Source organism: Furipterus horrens, unplaced genomic scaffold, assembly GCF_987537825.1.
Source record: "Furipterus horrens unplaced genomic scaffold, mFurHor1.1.pri manual_scaffold_8, whole genome shotgun sequence".
Taxonomy (NCBI): Eukaryota; Metazoa; Chordata; class Mammalia; order Chiroptera; family Furipteridae; genus Furipterus; species Furipterus horrens.
In genome coordinates this window covers 104,292,398-104,308,366 of record NW_028327178.1, presented here as the reverse complement: position 1 = coordinate 104,308,366, position 15,969 = coordinate 104,292,398, and the positions used below count along the sequence as shown (strand labels likewise).

Sequence of the window (15,969 nt, the reverse complement as noted above, 5' to 3'; positions counted from 1 at the left end):
TCATAAAAATCATTTTTGGAGCACACTACCGATGTCGCTCCTTGCAAAACTTTTTTACGTTAAGTACCTAATTTTTAATAAGTACACAATTCTTTTCCTTTTTTTCTCCAAGGACTCGGATCGCGGGAGCAAAGGATGGGTTCCCCACTGGGCCCCCCCGCCCAGAGTTCCTCCACCATCTAGCCAATCTGAGCCCGGATGCTAATTAGTTGCGCTCCCGGGACGAACACGCCTTTGTCGCATGTAGAGCCGGACTACAAAGCCCAGAATGCTTCACCCCTCCCTGATCAATGAGGGCTTATTTAAATGATCTCTGAGGTCTTGGACCCAGGCCAATCAGCTGTCAGGGCTCATGATAAATCGCAATGCATTATTGATAATAATAATTACTGGGACATGCGCGTTCCGGCCGAAGGGGGGTAAATTTCCCAACTCCAGGAATTTGTGGCGGAGTGGCCAAATAACCGCGGTTCTCCCGGCGCCCCGATGCTCGCACCATGTCGAGGCGCAAGCAAGCGAAACCCCAACACATCAACTCGGAGGAGGACCAGGGCGAGCGGCAGCCGCAGCAGCCGGCCTCAGAGTTTGCAGATGCAGCCCCAGCGGCGCCGGCGGCGGGGGAGCCGGGTGAGTCGGGCCGGAGCCGCGCACTTTTTTCGCATGTTCGCGGGACCCTCGAAGGCGCGGGCTTCAGGGAGCTAGCGGCTTCCAGCGCAGGTTCGGGAGCGGAGATCTGGGGCTCAGTTCCAGAGGAGAGGCAGCCTCAGCCCCCCACCCCACCCCCACCCCGGGCGCCCTCGTTAATTTTACATTTTTATCGCTTCCCCTCACTTGTGTAAATTTCACCCCTAGGTCCCTCCCGGCTTATTGTAAAATTGACCCCCACCCTCTCCTCTGTCCCTCTCTTTCCTGAAAGGTTCCCTTCTCCTTGTCCTCTGCCCCTCTCTTAATTGGTTCCACTCCCCTCACGAGTAACCTCCCCCCAAACTTGTAACTTAGGTTCCCCTCCTCCCTCCGTGGCGCCGCTTTTAAAAGAAAGACCCCGGGGGTCCCCACCCTTTCCCTCACCCCTTGGGGCCTTTTCCAGGAGGCTAGAGAAGCGGCGCCCCCTTGGAAGACCCCCCCGGGGGGGGAGGACGATCTGTTGCTCGCGCCCCTCCCGAGCCACGCGGGGGGAGGGGGCGCGACCCTTCCCCACCCCCAGGAGCTGGGGTGCGGGCCACCCGCGCTGCGGAGGAGATTGGAGGGCCCGAAGAGGTGGGAAAGGGCCCCATATTTCCTCTTTTTTAAAAAAATGTCTTTTTCGGTTTTCACTTTTTTTCCCCGGGGCTACGCCGCCTGCGGTTCTTCGCCCTAACCCTTTCGGGGCCTGACCTCCAGCCATCTTTGATTTCCGACTTCCTAAAATAACCGCGGCGTGCGGGAGGCGTGCGGGCCCCAGGGGCCGGGGTCGCGGGCGCACGGCAGCTCCGCCGAGGTCCACCGGCCTGGCGTTTTGCGTGGCTTTTCTGGGGCGCCCGGCTTTCTACCAGCGCGCCCCAGGGACCGGAGGGGAGAGGTCGGGCGAGGGCTGTGCGACCGCGGGCAGGGCGAACTCCGGGGCTGACCGGCCCACGCTGCCGCGCCCAGTGCCTCCCGAGTCGGGAGGAGTTCGGGACCCCAGTCCCGCCCGGAGCGGCCGTACAAAGCCCCCTCCTCCTCGTCACTTAACTGCGGAGGTCTTAGGAGCGGGTCGATCTCCCACTATCTCCCTCTGTCCTGGCCCGCCAAATTGTCGTGTGATAAGTTTTGAGCGTACGCCTGGGGGGAGGGTGCGCCTTTAACCTCTCGGGCCTTGTTGGTCGCCGCCTGCTTTCTAATATCTCAACCGTTAGTGCGGGTGTGTGCGGCCACCCAGAAACTTCGGGATAGAACTCCGATGGGAAGACAGCCTGGTTTTGCACTGCTTTCCTCTTTTTCGGGGAGGAAATTAATACATTTCCCAAATATAGAATGGGTTACTATAAATCCCGACTAGCTGCAAAATAACACTTTTCCAGGGTAAACGAAAGCTATCGGCCTGACTGATGGTCAGGCAGTGAGCACCCGAGGTCCCAGAAGGGGGGACTCTCTTTGTGCCTGGGGGTGGGGTGGAGGGAGCTCGGAGAGGCTTCCTCGCCTGGCCCACCTGGAACAAAAGGGTTAACCCTCCGCCCACCGGCTTCCTCTGGAGAGGAGGGGCGAGCTCCTGCCTCTGACCCCTCCTCCCCCGGTCGGCTCTGACCTCTTCCCCCTTCATTTTGGGTGAGCACTTGCTTGTGGGACTTTGCTAGTGTTTGGCACCTTCAGGGGGAGCTTGTTGTGGGGGCTGGGGGGCTTCTCAAATTAATGCTGGCTGGAGTTTACCATCAGTTAACCCGAGCTGGTTCAGGTCTCGGGCCTGGCCGTGCGCTCCCTCCACTATTGGGGGTGTCGGGGGTGGCGGTCGCTCTTGATCGCTGGGGTTGGAGCGGGCGGCCGAGCTGTGCGCCGGCGCCCCCTAGAGGCCCAGCCCGGCGCTGCGCCTTGTACTGAGAGGCGGGTCCCCTCGCAGGTACCGGCTCACACCTGATGGGGCGGGTTGTGGAGGAGCATGGAGGGCGCTGGGCTGGGCCCAGAATGGGTGTCCCAGGGGACTCCAGCCAGTTGCCTGCGCGATCCCTGGCCGTGCCGGGTATTGGCCAAGTCTTTGGGATTCTTGGAAAGAATTCCTCGGTCCTAGAATGTGTTTTGCAGATTCCCCAGTTACCACCATGGGACAGAAGGCCGTTTTCCCAAGCAGTACATTTAAATGGCTGCAGTTTGCATCTGAGCAGCCTGTTTGTATCTGTGTACATACGGAGAGAGCTATGGATAGGTAGCTAAAGATAGGTGTAATTTAAAATTAACACGGGGCTGATCTTATTTCGCAAAGCTAGTGTGAGACCAACTTGTAAAGCGAACGGTTTTTCAGGGAGGAAAATGAAGTTTGGCCGTCAGATAGCAGATCAAAACATCTGCAGGTGGTCAAGGGGACTGGAGCTACACACAGGAAAATTAGCATTTTCTCAAAAGAGTTTCAAATGCCCTTTGTGCTAAACTGGATTACAACCTTCAACGATTAAGATTCCCAAGTTCCAAGTAACTGCCTAGCCCCAGTTTCTAAACCGAAATGACCTACATTGGCCAGTAAGGATTCCGCGAATAGGGCACTTGGGAGCTCCCATTTTAGCTGAGGGGGAGAGGGAAATGGGTTGATTTGTAGCATTAATGTTGCGAGCCAACTTGTTCTGTTGCCATCCGTGTTGCCCAAGGAGAGAAGGGCTAAACCTTGCCCATGGCCCCTTTTGTTCTGTTAAGAAAGACACTGAACGAGCCAACGATAGCCATTCAAGCCTCTGCTCCCTGCCTCGCTGCTGGGGAATTGGGGACCCACCTCGGAGGCAAAAGTTAGAAGGGCACTTCCTCTTTTTAAATGAAGTGGGGGTTTTTGGTAAGGATTTAGAGATGTGCCCTCCAGTCTGGTTGTGTGACTTCAGCCATGTAACCTTGGGACACGCGTAGTTTCTCTGAGCTTTTGGGTTCTTTGTACAGTGGCAGTAAGTGTCCTGTGTAGATCGTTTGAACTACAGAAGGCTCACCGTCTGCTGGGAATGTGATCGGTAGTTAATATTGTTCAGAATAACAATACTTTTGTTATTTACTTTCTGTGTCAAGTTGGTACTGAACTGCCAATTGAGGTATTTCTGTGTTTCTATACTGTATGCCAGACACCAGGCTGGGAGCCTGTAAGTACATTAGCTTTCATTGCCATTTTTCCTCGGTTGAAATGGCTTGCTGTGGTTGCCTTGTCTTGTTGGATTGTAGCCTTGCTACAAGGGCTATGTTTGTCTTGGTCTTAGAGGAATTGGTTACAGGATGAACTTTTTCGTCAGTTCCTTTGATGAGAGGACCGGGGTGTTTGGTTGGTTGAGTTTCACGATCTCTCTTCCCTTTTAATTTTTGAGATATGCCTTTGGAGGCTTTCGATTAAGAGGACCCTGGGAAGCAAGTTGGAAATAAATCAGAGTTTGCGTTTGGTGCCCTGCCCTTTACTGCCGTGGAAAAATGATGGGGGGAAGAGAGTTCCAGAAGTTCTCCTTTTCATCATTTCTTGCAATTACCTTATTTTTTAAAAAGCATCTAAACATTTTAAAAGCCTGTAGATCCAGACAAGAACTGCATCTCCAGTCACCGCCACCCTCCTCTTTTGATTTTTTAAAAATTAATTTGTGTCTGGCCGGCTTTGTTCAAGGGGGCACTGAAGGAGGAGGCAACAAAGGCTTCCTGCCTGCAAGGAGGTTGCAGATTTGCTTAAAAGGTGAGCTCCAGTTAAGGCAAAAATGGCACATCTCTCTAATGTAAATAGCGGCGCTCCCACACCTCCGCAGCTGGGGAGAACCTTCTCCCCCTTACCCCCCTTTTCAGCAGAGTCCCTGAATTTTGCTCCTAGACTGTTTGGAGCGAATTTTTAGCTCTCCATTAAGTAGAAACTAAATTATAGCTCTAATTTGCCATCTGTGGATTGAGTTTAAGGCTCGCAATTTAGCTGTTTCTTGGATTGTGGAATTCAGATCTAAAGTTAAACTGGTAAAAGGGCACTTGTTTTCAACTGGTTAGTCCTTGAGGACTCCTTTCAGTTTCCTTTTGTTTTTGGGTAATTATCCTGAGGGTGGGGGAGGGTAGACGATATTGTGTACTTTAATCTACTCATTGTAGTTCTATTAATATAGGAATGGGGGGGGAGATAAGCTTGAGGCCTAATGCCTTTCTCAAGATAAACTTTTTTTTAAAAGCATTTTCTCATCCCCAGCATTTGATTGGCCTCTGGTAGATGAGCTTTTCTTCCTATACAATGGAAAGAGTATTTTCTATCCATTTGGCAGAGATTGAATCTAAGCCCCCTGCTGGGTTTACTGCATTCTTCCAACTTATTGGATAACTAGATGCTGGGAGATAACATTCCTAAAATTCGGAGTGGGGGCGGGGTGGAAGGATACAAGCCCTCCTTGCTGTGTAATCCTCTGAACTTTGTTTTTTTTCTTTTGGGAAGGGTTCACTTAAGCGGACCCTGCAATTGTTCATAACAGTCCTCTGGCTCTTTGGCAAATATGGTTTCGGTATTTGCCAATGGTGGTCTGGATGTAGAAGTACTTTTTACTGCCCAAGCAAACAGAACTCCTGCTGTTTTAAGATTCAAGTGGGATGTGGCTGGTATGGCTACAGAAGAGGCGAGCCTGTGTATACAGTGAAGGCAAGCTGGTATTCAGGTCGTAAATCACTCCTGGAACTGTTAGATCCTTCTAGTGCAGGGGAGCTTAACCTTTTTTGTGCCATAAAGCCCTTCTCAACAGAAAGCATTGAGATACATAAAATGGAATACATAGAAATGCCAGGGAAATAAAGTGCATTGAGATCGTTATCAAAAACCAAAATGTGTGTGATAAAGTGACATGTGCTTTATACCAACACAATAAGATCTAGCAGCTGGTCAGGTAACCAGCAGAATTTCCAGTGGTGCAACCGTGTTAGCACCATATGAAAATAATCTTGTTTCTGTTGATGACAAATTCAGTTTCTGTGATACCGCTGTGGTATGTTCCCTACATTCATAAGTAAAATAAACATTAAGTTTTAGTTTAAGTTAGTGAAAAAAGATAATCTATGTTTTCTTTCTATTTTCATGGACCCCAGTTTATGAATGCCCACTTTACAAAAGTTGCATTTTTGATAAGGGAATATTATCCCCTAGCAGGTGGAAATTGTTTTGGGGGGGGATAAAAAAGATTTATTGATGTTGCAGTGGGGTTTGTGGCTTTCCAAAGGACCACAGCATATGAACAGATACACACTATATTTGTGGCATTGAAATTTCATGGTGGCATGGGGGTGTTAGGAAAAAAATGCATAAAAGCCTCCCTAGAGGGGTGAAATGAAAAAGTTGGTGAAACTCTGCTCCAGAAGAAATAATAAATTAGGCCAGTAATGTTTGTGTCCTTATAGCATTTAAGAACATGTCCCCCCGCTCTTCTGTTTTTCTGGTTGCCGGTATGTCGCATGGAGCCACTTGATTGTTTCTGAGTCTCAGTTTCCACATCTGTGAACTGGCGGCAAAGACTCGTTTGATTCTGTGGCTACAGAGACAAGCAGGTTGAGGTGTCAGCATCTGAAGTGTGTTTTGCTGTTTGGAGGAGGATGGTGGTTTTGCTGACCCTCACGAAACGGAATGGGCGCTCTCGGGTGGGCTTTCCTGGGGACTTGTAGAACGATTGAGACAAAGGGTGTAAACATGCTAATTAAAAAGAAACTGGAGTGCAGGAAGTGTGAACAGTTCCGTTTCTAGTCCGCCGCAACCCCAGGCTCACGCTGAAGAGCTAGAGACCAGCCAGGTGGTCTTCCTTAGCAGCTTTCTCTGTCCGTGTTCGTATCTTTATTATCTGCATCCCGGATGGCAGCACGTTATGTATAGAGCCCGTCCTCCCTGTTTGTCCCTCTTGAGACAGATCTTGGGCGATTGTCCTATACAGTAGCTCGTATACTGTAGGTGTGTTTTTGTTGGCTGCAAAGAAATCCTCTCTTTTCTGTACCTTCACCGACTTCCCCAGAACCTTCCTGAAGGACCAAGGTTGCGGCCATTTTTGTTTTTGTTCGTTAACATGAAAAAGAGTTCTTTGGATCACGGAAAGTAAATTTCTAGCAAGGGGATTGTTGGGTCGAAGAAGAATTACTCTTAAAATCACGGTACAGCAGTGCGAGATCGTCCTCTGAAGCCCTATCTATACGCACCTACCAACAGCGCGTGTTTGCCTCCGAACTTTTTAATTAGTTCCGCTTTTGCCAGAATTGCTTTTCCAGGAAGATTGTGCTACTTAACAACCCCCACAGACGTCACGTTCCAGGTCTTGGGAACGTGCGCCTTAGATGCTATCTGTAAGTGTTCCGGGAATGACGGATGCTTTAAACTGAGTCCTTGAAAAGACGACTCCTGTGGAGCAGGGTTGGGGCAGGAAGGCAGGCAGTACCTCCTTGTTGAGCTCCACCCAGAAATTCGGGGCTACGTTGTGCGAACACCTCCCCCCCCTTTTATTGATTTTTAAAAAAAATTATTTTAGAGAGAAGGGAAGAGAAATCCATGGCTGTGTAGTTCTACCTATTTCTGCGTTCATTAGTTGCATCTTGCCTGCGCCTTGCCTGGGGAGCAAACCTCTGCCCTCGGGCGTATTGGGACGGCGCTAACCAGCCGGGTACCCGGCCAGGGCCCTCCTCTTAAAGTCCCTTCTCGGTGTCCCAGAAAGGCGGTAGCCTGGGTTCCAGGCTCTCCCGTCAGCCGGCTTGACTCCTCCAGCTTCCCTGGCCCCGCCGGGGTTTCCGGGAGAGCAGAGATGGTTGCAGTCTGAACGGAGGACGCGGGATGGGGAGCGTGAGAACAAAGGGTGGGTTCGGACGGAGGGTCGGGGCTTCAGCGAGTGGAGCGTGTGTGGGCACCTGGAGGGGTGTCGTCAGAGCACGCGGGGCCGTGGGTTCATCTCTGCGCCGCGGGGGTTCCCTAGCCCCAGCCTTCCGCGCGGCCGTTGAGAACGAGTTGGTCTACGGCTCTTGTCTTCTTGTTGTCGGGAGCCCTTGTTGCCCAGAAGACTTTTAGAAATAGAAGAGACGGTGGGGGGCGGGGGAGAATAAAAGAATTAAAAAAGGAAAAACAGAAGGGGGGCGGATGAATGTTCCCTAAACACCTCTAGTATCTGTACTTTTCCGAGATCCTAGGATGGTTGGTGCCAACATAGTAGGTGCTCAAGCGCTGGTTAAATTAATTACTTAACGCGCACATCCGCCTTAGGAGGTGGGTAAGTTTCACCCGCGTACTGACAGGTTGAGTGCCACGTTGGCCCGTTGGCGCGGAGGGGAGCCGGCTTATGTAGACAGAAGCCCTGCCCCCTTGGCCCTGATTGGTCTGTTCTCATGCAAATGAGGACTCCAAGTCCTCACAGTTTGATTGGTCTAAAGGCACTGTCCTGATTGGTCGGAATAGAAGCGCTCTGGTTGGTCGGAGGTGCTCGGCTCTGATTGGCGGGGGCAAGCGTCAGTGCTATTGGTAGAAGTAGCAGTAGCGGAGCGCTCAGAAGAGCTTGCGCTTGGGGGCCAGGCGGGCGAGTCCGGCTCTGGCGTCTGTGAGGTGCGGTTGGTCTCGTGCGCGGCTCTTGTGCAGAAATGGCAGGTAGGCTCTTTTTTTTTTTTTTTGAAATGTGAGCCCAGTTGGCCACCGGGAGCCCTTCTTAGTTCTTTTTTCCCCTTGGGTTTCACATTTCCAGCATTTTCACCGAGAGCATGAAATCCATTTGCCATCGGGAGCTTGCGTTTGAGTCCGGGTGCCGATCTCTGAGGGGATTATTGATAATTGTATCCGTTTCCTAGGGTTGCTGTCACCAGTTGTTACAAACTGGGAGGCTTAAACGACAGAAATTTATTCTCGCGCGGTTTGGGGGGCTAGAAGGAAGGCGAGTTGTCAGCGGGGTTGGTTCCTCCTGGAGGTTCTGGGGGAAAATCTGTTCCTTGCCTCCTTCCCGCTTTCTGTTGGCCCTCGCGTCCCTGCTGCCATAAGCCAGCGAACCTTGTTTATGGCCACAGAGCGCCTCCATTTGCCAAGTCCCCCTTCCCAATAAGGTCAGGTGCGCAGGTGCCGGGGCAACGCTTAGACATATTGGGGGGGGTATTCACTGACCCACCGCACAGGCAGTGAGTTCCCTGAGGCTCTCCGGGTGCCGGGGGCCCTTACAGTCCCTTTTGTCTGTTGCACACCGATCGCCAAGACTGTTGCATTGTGGGTGGTCGTGGTTCTTCCTGAGAAATTGGCCCTTGTCATTCCTTGGTCAGAGTTCTTAGCTTCCTTCTCCTCTCTTGTCACAGGGGCTCCAGTGAACCACCTGGGGACTGGTGATGACATGAATGGGGACCGAGTGACAATAAAGAGGCCCCGTCGAGAGGAGACTCACATCTGTGAGAAATGCTGTGGAGAGTTCTTCAGCGTCTCGGAGTTCTTGGAACATAAGAAAAATTGCACTAAACACCCGCCTGTCCTCATCATGAACGACAGCGAGGGGCCGGCGTCTGCGGAAGACTTCCCTGGGGCCGCGCTGAGCCACCAGCCACACGGCTCAGGCAGTAAGAGGGAGGATGGGGGCAGCTCAGGGGACGTGAAGGAGAAGCCAGGGGCGGAGTCTGTTCTGTACATAAAGACAGAGGCCGCCCCGCCTCCCACGCCCCAGGACTTAAGCTATTTACCCAAAGGCAAGGTGACCAACACTAACGTCACTCTTCAAGCACTACGGGGCACCAAGGTGGCGGTGAACCAGCGGAGCGCGGACGCGCTGCCCGCCCCCCTGCCCGGTGCCAACAGCATCCCGTGGGTTCTGGAGCAGATCCTGTGTTTGCAGCAGCAGCAGCTGCAGCAGATCCAGCTCACGGAGCAGATCCGCGTCCAGGTGAACATGTGGGCCGCCCACACCCTCCACTCCGGCGTGGCGGGAGCCGACACCCTGAAGACCGTAGGCAGCCACGTGTCCCAGCAGGTTTCTGCGGCCGTGGCTTTGCTCAGCCAGAAAGCTGGAAGCCAAGGTCTGTCTCTGGACACGTTGAAACAAGCCAAGCTACCTCACGCAAACGTCCCTTCCACCACCAGCACTGTGTCCCCGGGGCTGGTGTCCTTCGCCTTGAGGCCGGATGGGACGAGGGTGCTTCCGAACCGCATCCCAGGTGCTTTGATACCTCCGGCCCCGAGCTCTGTGCTCTTCCAGAGCCCTTTCTCCACTGTGGCGTTAGATCCATCCAAGAAAGGGAAAGGGAAGCCTCCCAACGTGTCCCCGGTGGATGTCAAACCCAAAGATGAGGCCACCCTCTACAGGCACAAGTGTAAGTACTGTAGCAAGGTTTTTGGGACTGATAGCTCCCTGCAGATCCACCTCCGTTCCCATACTGGAGAGAGACCCTTCGTGTGCTCTGTCTGTGGCCACCGGTTTACCACCAAGGGCAACCTCAAGGTACACTTCCATCGACACCCCCAGGTGAAGGCAAACCCCCAGCTGTTTGCTGAGTTCCACGACAAATTGGCGACAGGCAATGGCGTTCCCTATGCCCTCTCTGTTCCTGTCCCCATAGGTGAATCGAGTTTCTCTTTAGACAGCAAACCTATCCTAATAACAGGGACCCCCAATGTAGGGCTACCTCAGAATCTCTCTTCAGGGACTAACCCCAAGGACCTAATGGGTGGCCCACTGGCCAAGGATCTGCAGCCTGGGCCTTCTCCAGAAAGTGAGGATGGATCCGTGCTCTCTGGGGTGGGGCCAAACCACAATTCTCCAAGGGTTGGTGGCTTCCAAGGGAGAGGGACACCCGAGCCAGGGTCAGAGACCCTGAAATTGCAGCAGCTGGTGGAGAATATTGACAAGGCCACCACCGACCCCAATGAATGTCTCATCTGCCACCGTGTCTTAAGCTGCCAGAGTTCCCTCAGAATGCATTACCGCACCCACACCGGGGAGAGGCCATTCCGGTGCAGGATCTGTGACCGAGCCTTCTCCACCAAAGGCAACCTGAAGACACACTTCGGGGTGCACCGAACCAGCACCTCCATAAAGACGCAGCACTCGTGCCCCATCTGCCAGAAGAAGTTCACCAACGCGGTCATGTTGCAGCAGCATATTCGGATGCACATGGGCGGTCAGATTCCCAACACGCCCCTGCCGGAGAGTCCCTGTGATTTCGCGGGTCCTGAGCTGATGGTGGTTGGTGAGAATGGTGGCACCAGTGCCATCTGTCACGATGACATCGAAAGCATCGATGTAGAGGAAATCTGCACCCAGGATGCCCCCAGCAGCTCCTCGAAGGTTCCTCTGCCTCTTCCCAGCATGCACTCAGCATCGCCCACGCCAGCGTTCACCCTGACGGGCCCCCCGGACGCCCCGGGGAAGGTGGGCCCTGCTCCTGCAGCCCTGCAGCGGCAGAGCAGCAGAGAAAACGGTTCAGTGGAGAGCGATGGCTTGACCAACGACTCGTCGTCCTCAGTGATGGGAGACCAGGAGTATCAGAGCCGAAGTCCAGACGTCCTGGAGACCACGTCCTTTCAAGCCCTCTCCCCGGCCAATAGCCAAGCAGAGAGCATCAAGTCCAAGTCTCCTGATGCCGGCAGCAAAGCAGAGGGCTCGGAGAGCAGCCGCACTGAGATGGAAGGTGATGGACCTTTGGCTTTAACTTATGTCCGTTTTGGGCACAAGGCCATCCAAAAGGAACCTGGGTTGAACTTGACAAACGGAGAGTGTGATAAATGTGAAGCAGCAGCTCTGTAGGGCGGGTAGCCGTTCTGTACTTCTGGGTGGAGGGGAAGAAAAGCTTCCTCTATCCCAGGAATGACATGCTTTGATTTATGACAGTTAACATGCACATTGGCTGGACGGCGTACTTGTTGGTTTTTATTTTTGTGTTTGGGCCCCGTGGGGACATAAGGGTGATCGTGAGAGTAGAAGAATTTTGAGAAAGTGGGCACTGTTTCATGACCACTGAGATAATTTCTTGATTCTGAGGTCCCACTCCTTAATGTGTAGTTCACAAATGAATAACTCTTGGGGTAAAAAAGAATCTGACCAATTTGAGACATACATAAACATGGTGGGGTCCCTGTTGATGTCATTAATGGCAAAAGTGGGGACAGCTGCATTGCAGAGCCTGAGGAGAAGGGCCCCTGGGCATGCTTTAAGGGTAACTTTATGTAGGAATTTGAACTTGGCTGCATACATTTATGTGTTGCCCATACCTTTCCACCAAAGTGGCAAATTTTCCCAAGTGTTTGAGTCATTATTCTCTACACAGGTAAACAAGTCAAAGGAAAGCTGCTTCTGGGTGTAAATTTCCTAAAAGCTATTTTCCAAGTGCTTAGGCAGTGGGCAGTTATCAAAGTTCTTTTTCTGGATCAAAGAGTGAACTTGTGGGATAATGAAGGTTTGGATTTTTTTTTTTTTCCCCTCCTCACAGCAGGTCGGAGCAGTCTCCCGTCAACATTTGTCCGAGCACAGCCAACCTATGTCAAAGTTGAAGTTCCTGGTGCCTTTGGACCCACAACAGTGTCCCCAGGCGTGACACCTTTGCTGGCGGCCCAGCCACGCCGCCAGGGAAAGCAACACGCCTGCACACGGTGTGGGAAGAACTTCTCCTCGGCCAGCGCGCTCCAGATCCACGAGCGGACCCACACTGGGGAGAAGCCTTTCGTGTGCAACATCTGTGGGCGAGCTTTCACCACTAAAGGTAACCTGAAGGTGAGTTTCTTAGGGTTTTGGTGGGGGTGGGCGCTAGGTGTTGAGCGGCATCTCTTGGTGTTCTCCATCCATGATGAACTTTCTACAAAGAGCAGATGGGATGTTTATATCGTAAAACTGGCTTTGGAAATAAGTATTCTTTAAAGAAGCACATTTTCTCATCTCATATCCTGACATGTCTGAGATTGGATGCTTCTTGCTATCCGTATTTGCAATTGGTAATTTTTCTCCTTTAGTGGCACATAAAAAACGATGGCAGATTTTACAAGAGGTATCATCTAAGAGCAGGACATGCCATCTACTACTGTAGTTTTCTGGGACTGGGGCAGACCCTCGATGCTTTTCAACAGTCGTTCCATAGGTGTATGAAATCAAGTCTGGAAACAGAGATGATATTTGTCTTACGTTGTAACATAGAAGTGATAAATCATTTGTGGATTTCGTATGCTTCCAGACTTGATGGCCACCCTGTACTGCACATTGGTTTTGTTTTCTTAGCCTGCTAGGTTGAAATAAGTGCCATGAGTTAGACGTAGATGTTGTACAGTACCATTGCGGTTACAAAGAAAGAAAGGTTTTCAGCAGTGCATTCCAAATGGATCAGTGGGTTCTTCCAGAGAATGGCCTAGTGGCATAAGTTGGTTCCACCTAAGACTTCCTCTGGAGATGGAGAGGAGACCCTCCCAGGGAAGGATTGAAAGTGGCCTATGTAATAACTCCAGATGGGAATTGGGGGCCCGAGTTTTCCTCTTTGGCCGGCCTCCAGTTTAGCACAAGGCATGTTTCTCTGTGGTTCTCTCTCCCTCTCCATTGAGGAGAACAGGAGTAGCTGAATTCTTTGTAGTCAGAATAAAGGTTGAAACTTCATCTTAGAGTTGACCTAGAAGACCATATGTCACTTTAAAAATTATAAACACTTAACTACTACAAAACAACCTATTCTCTTTAGGTGGCAAAACTGCCAGAGGAGGAGCGTGAAGGAACTTCATCTCTAATGCCAACTTGCAAAAATAGAAAGCTTAGCTTGGTTCACAGCCCAGGAAAGGTCTGGAGCTGCCCTTGCTGCACCTGTGGCTTGAGGCAGGTGGCTCCTTGAACCTCAGTTTCCCAGGCGTGGGGAACATGGTCATGCTGACTTCAGGGTAGTGCTGGAGATGAAATGAGTTGTGTAGTAAAATGTTTCCCATTATACCTGGAACATCTGAACAGCTTCTCAGATGATTAAGAGCAAGTCACTTCTGAGTTTGATGAGATAACTCCTAACTTCTAAGGATGTCTGAAGATGAAATGAAAATGCCTCAGAAAACCTGGCACCTCCCAGATTCTTTGACTTTTTAATGAAGCTGGAAGAGGTTTGAAAACACAAAAGCCAGACCAGGAAAGTAATCCCAAAAAGGCGGCCAGGTTGAAGAAACAGTAGGCAGTATGATCATCTGATTCCCCCCTCCCCCATCCCTGCCCAAGAGAACTGATATCTGGAATTTTTTACATATGAAATCTAATTTTTAAATATAAACTAATAAATATGTTTGGGTAGAGCCAAACAAACCCTTATGCCAGCCAACTGTGGCTTTTGCCAACAAGTACTCACATATCTGTGTTGGTGGAAACCTTTCTGTCCCTCTTCCCGTAGGTCCACTATATGACACATGGCTCCAACAATAGCTCTGCTCGCCGTGGGAGGAAGCTGGCTATCGAGAACACCATGGCTCTTCTAGGAACAGATGCAAAGAGGGCCCCAGAGGTGTTTCCTAAGGAAATCATAGCCCCTTCCGTGAACGTGGACCCTGTCGTGTGGAACCAGTACACGACCATGCTCAATGGAGGTCTGGCCATGAAGACCAACGAGATCTCAGTGATCCAGGGCGGAGGCATTCCTACTCTCCCGGTGTCTCTGGGGGCCAGCTCCGTGGTCAATAACACCACTGTCGCCAAAATTGATGGCTCTCAGTCCGCTGCCAGCGCCGATGCAGAGAAGCCGGGGGCAGCCGACAGCGTCCCGAAGCACCAGTTCCCTCACTTTATGGAGGAAAACAAGATAGCGGTCAGCTAAGCAGCAGGAAGGAGAAGCGCAGCGGCTGCTCGTGAACGGGACTGTTCTTGTTTTTGATTTTGTTTCTGTTTTTTTAAGTAAGGAACCTATCTCCTCCTGTTTGTTTTCTTACTGATGTGCAGACGATGTTTACAGTTGTAACCACAACCTCAGGCAAGTCCTACAATCACGATGTTGCTATGCTGCTTTGCAAAAAAAAAAAAAGAAAAGTTATAGGAACATAAATACAGACTAGTATTTTTTCTTAATTTTGGAAAGAAGCGGGTCTTGCAAAGTAGCTTTGTTACTTGAGACAAACTATACATGAAAACTTTGTCCAGGCTAGAGTAACTATTTCCAAAGACTGCCACCTGTTTTCAAGTTGGAACTTACTGAACCACAGTGGAAAAGACAACTGTTTAGCCTAATCGGGGGGAGGGATGCTGTGTGTTTCTGTGGTGATGGTATGTGGGTAAATACATCTGTCGTTCTTAGGGACCTGCTTGATGTGCCACCCAACCCTGCACCCATTTTCTTTGAATGTACTTTTTTTTTTTTTTGACTAAGGTTGTAGAACTACAAAATTTCTTTAGCCTTGGACCCTAAGTAGGGTGCCCTCCAATGGACTGATGGTAGTCCTTAGGGAGTCCATGCATGTTGCTGCTTATTGAAGTACAGGTCAGGGGGAGCCCCAGAGTGCCAATGTATCCCCTGTGCTTTCCAGATGCCACCTTCTTCCTGAACACCGGGCCAGGTGTGCACCTGAGCAGGGGACCTCAGGTGACTTAATTTTGTTTGCCAGTGCCTATTCTATCGAAGAAATGGGTTTTTCATTCTTGAAGAAACTCATGGAAGGGCATGTTTCTTATTAGAGGTTCACATGTTAATTTTTATAAACATTTCCCTGATGTGACTTAACGCTAAGTAATTTTGAAGATTATTTTTCCCCCCCCTTTTGTTGCATGAAGGTGACGAAGTTGGAACAGGCAAGTCCTGGGTATGAAAGCTTTAATTTATCTACCTCATTTATTTTTTATTTTTGTAGCCTTAGTCTCTTTTCCTATTTTATGATCGCTGAAAGTGTTCTAGTCCCTTTCTTAAACCTAAGGGTTGATGTATTGGTGGGAGCAGCTGGACGTTCGAGATGTTTCTATGATTTTTTTTTTTTTTAATCCCCTTTTCTGTATATGTAATATGAAGCTAACAATAAACACTGCTTTTATGGTTTAACGAGGAAGAAGGAAAGACCCTAATTTCTGCGTGGAGGAGTCTTTCCCCCTCAATGTGGAAATGTAGAGTGGGAAGATCAAAAGTTGGTCTCTGAGTGATTGCACCTGACTTGTGGATCCAGAAACATTGTTTCGTTTTTGCCATGTTGTGCCTTTCCTCCTGGGATTGTAAGTGAACACAATGATAGCACCTGTTCACACTGTGAAGTGGATGCTGTTACAGAGGACACGCCAGAGCCTTGCTCACTGTTGGCCTTGTGAATGTATGGTGTACGGAGAGAACCCTATAGTTGTACCTGCTGATGTTGACTGTTGGAGAATAAACTTTGGATATTTTGTTTCCCCATCACGCGTGTCTGTGAGTTTTTCTGGT

The 15,969-nt window shown here is 50.5% G+C and overlaps 1 protein-coding gene across 2 annotated transcripts; it reads left to right on the top strand.

The window, feature by feature from the left end:
- The first annotated feature begins 497 nt into the window (after positions 1–497).
- Positions 498–14,907, top strand: SALL4 (spalt like transcription factor 4). 2 transcript variants are annotated; one of them, XM_090285323.1, is made up of 4 exons: positions 498–627; positions 8,938–9,939; positions 12,058–12,335; positions 13,969–14,907. In XM_090285323.1, the coding sequence occupies exons 1-4, from the start codon at positions 498–500 to the stop codon at positions 14,386–14,388; spliced, it is 1,830 nt and encodes a 609-aa protein (XP_090141449.1). In that variant the 3' UTR covers positions 14,389–14,907. The 2 variants fall into 2 exon arrangements, with proteins under 2 accessions (XP_090141449.1, XP_090141448.1); XM_090285322.1 differs by having other exon boundaries at positions 8,938–11,256.
- Positions 14,908–15,969: the final 1,062 nt, after the last annotated feature.

Excerpts from the sequence above, each read along its gene's own strand:
- SALL4 (XM_090285322.1), top strand. The coding sequence starts at position 498 with ATGTCGAGGCGCAAGCAAGCGAAACCCCAACACATCAACTCGGAGGAG. Across the intron at positions 628-8,937 it reads GCCGGCGGCGGGGGAGCCGG|GGGCTCCAGTGAACCACCTG; the intron begins GTGAGTCGGGCC and ends CTCTTGTCACAG. Across the intron at positions 12,336-13,968 it reads CCACTAAAGGTAACCTGAAG|GTCCACTATATGACACATGG; the intron begins GTGAGTTTCTTA and ends CTCTTCCCGTAG.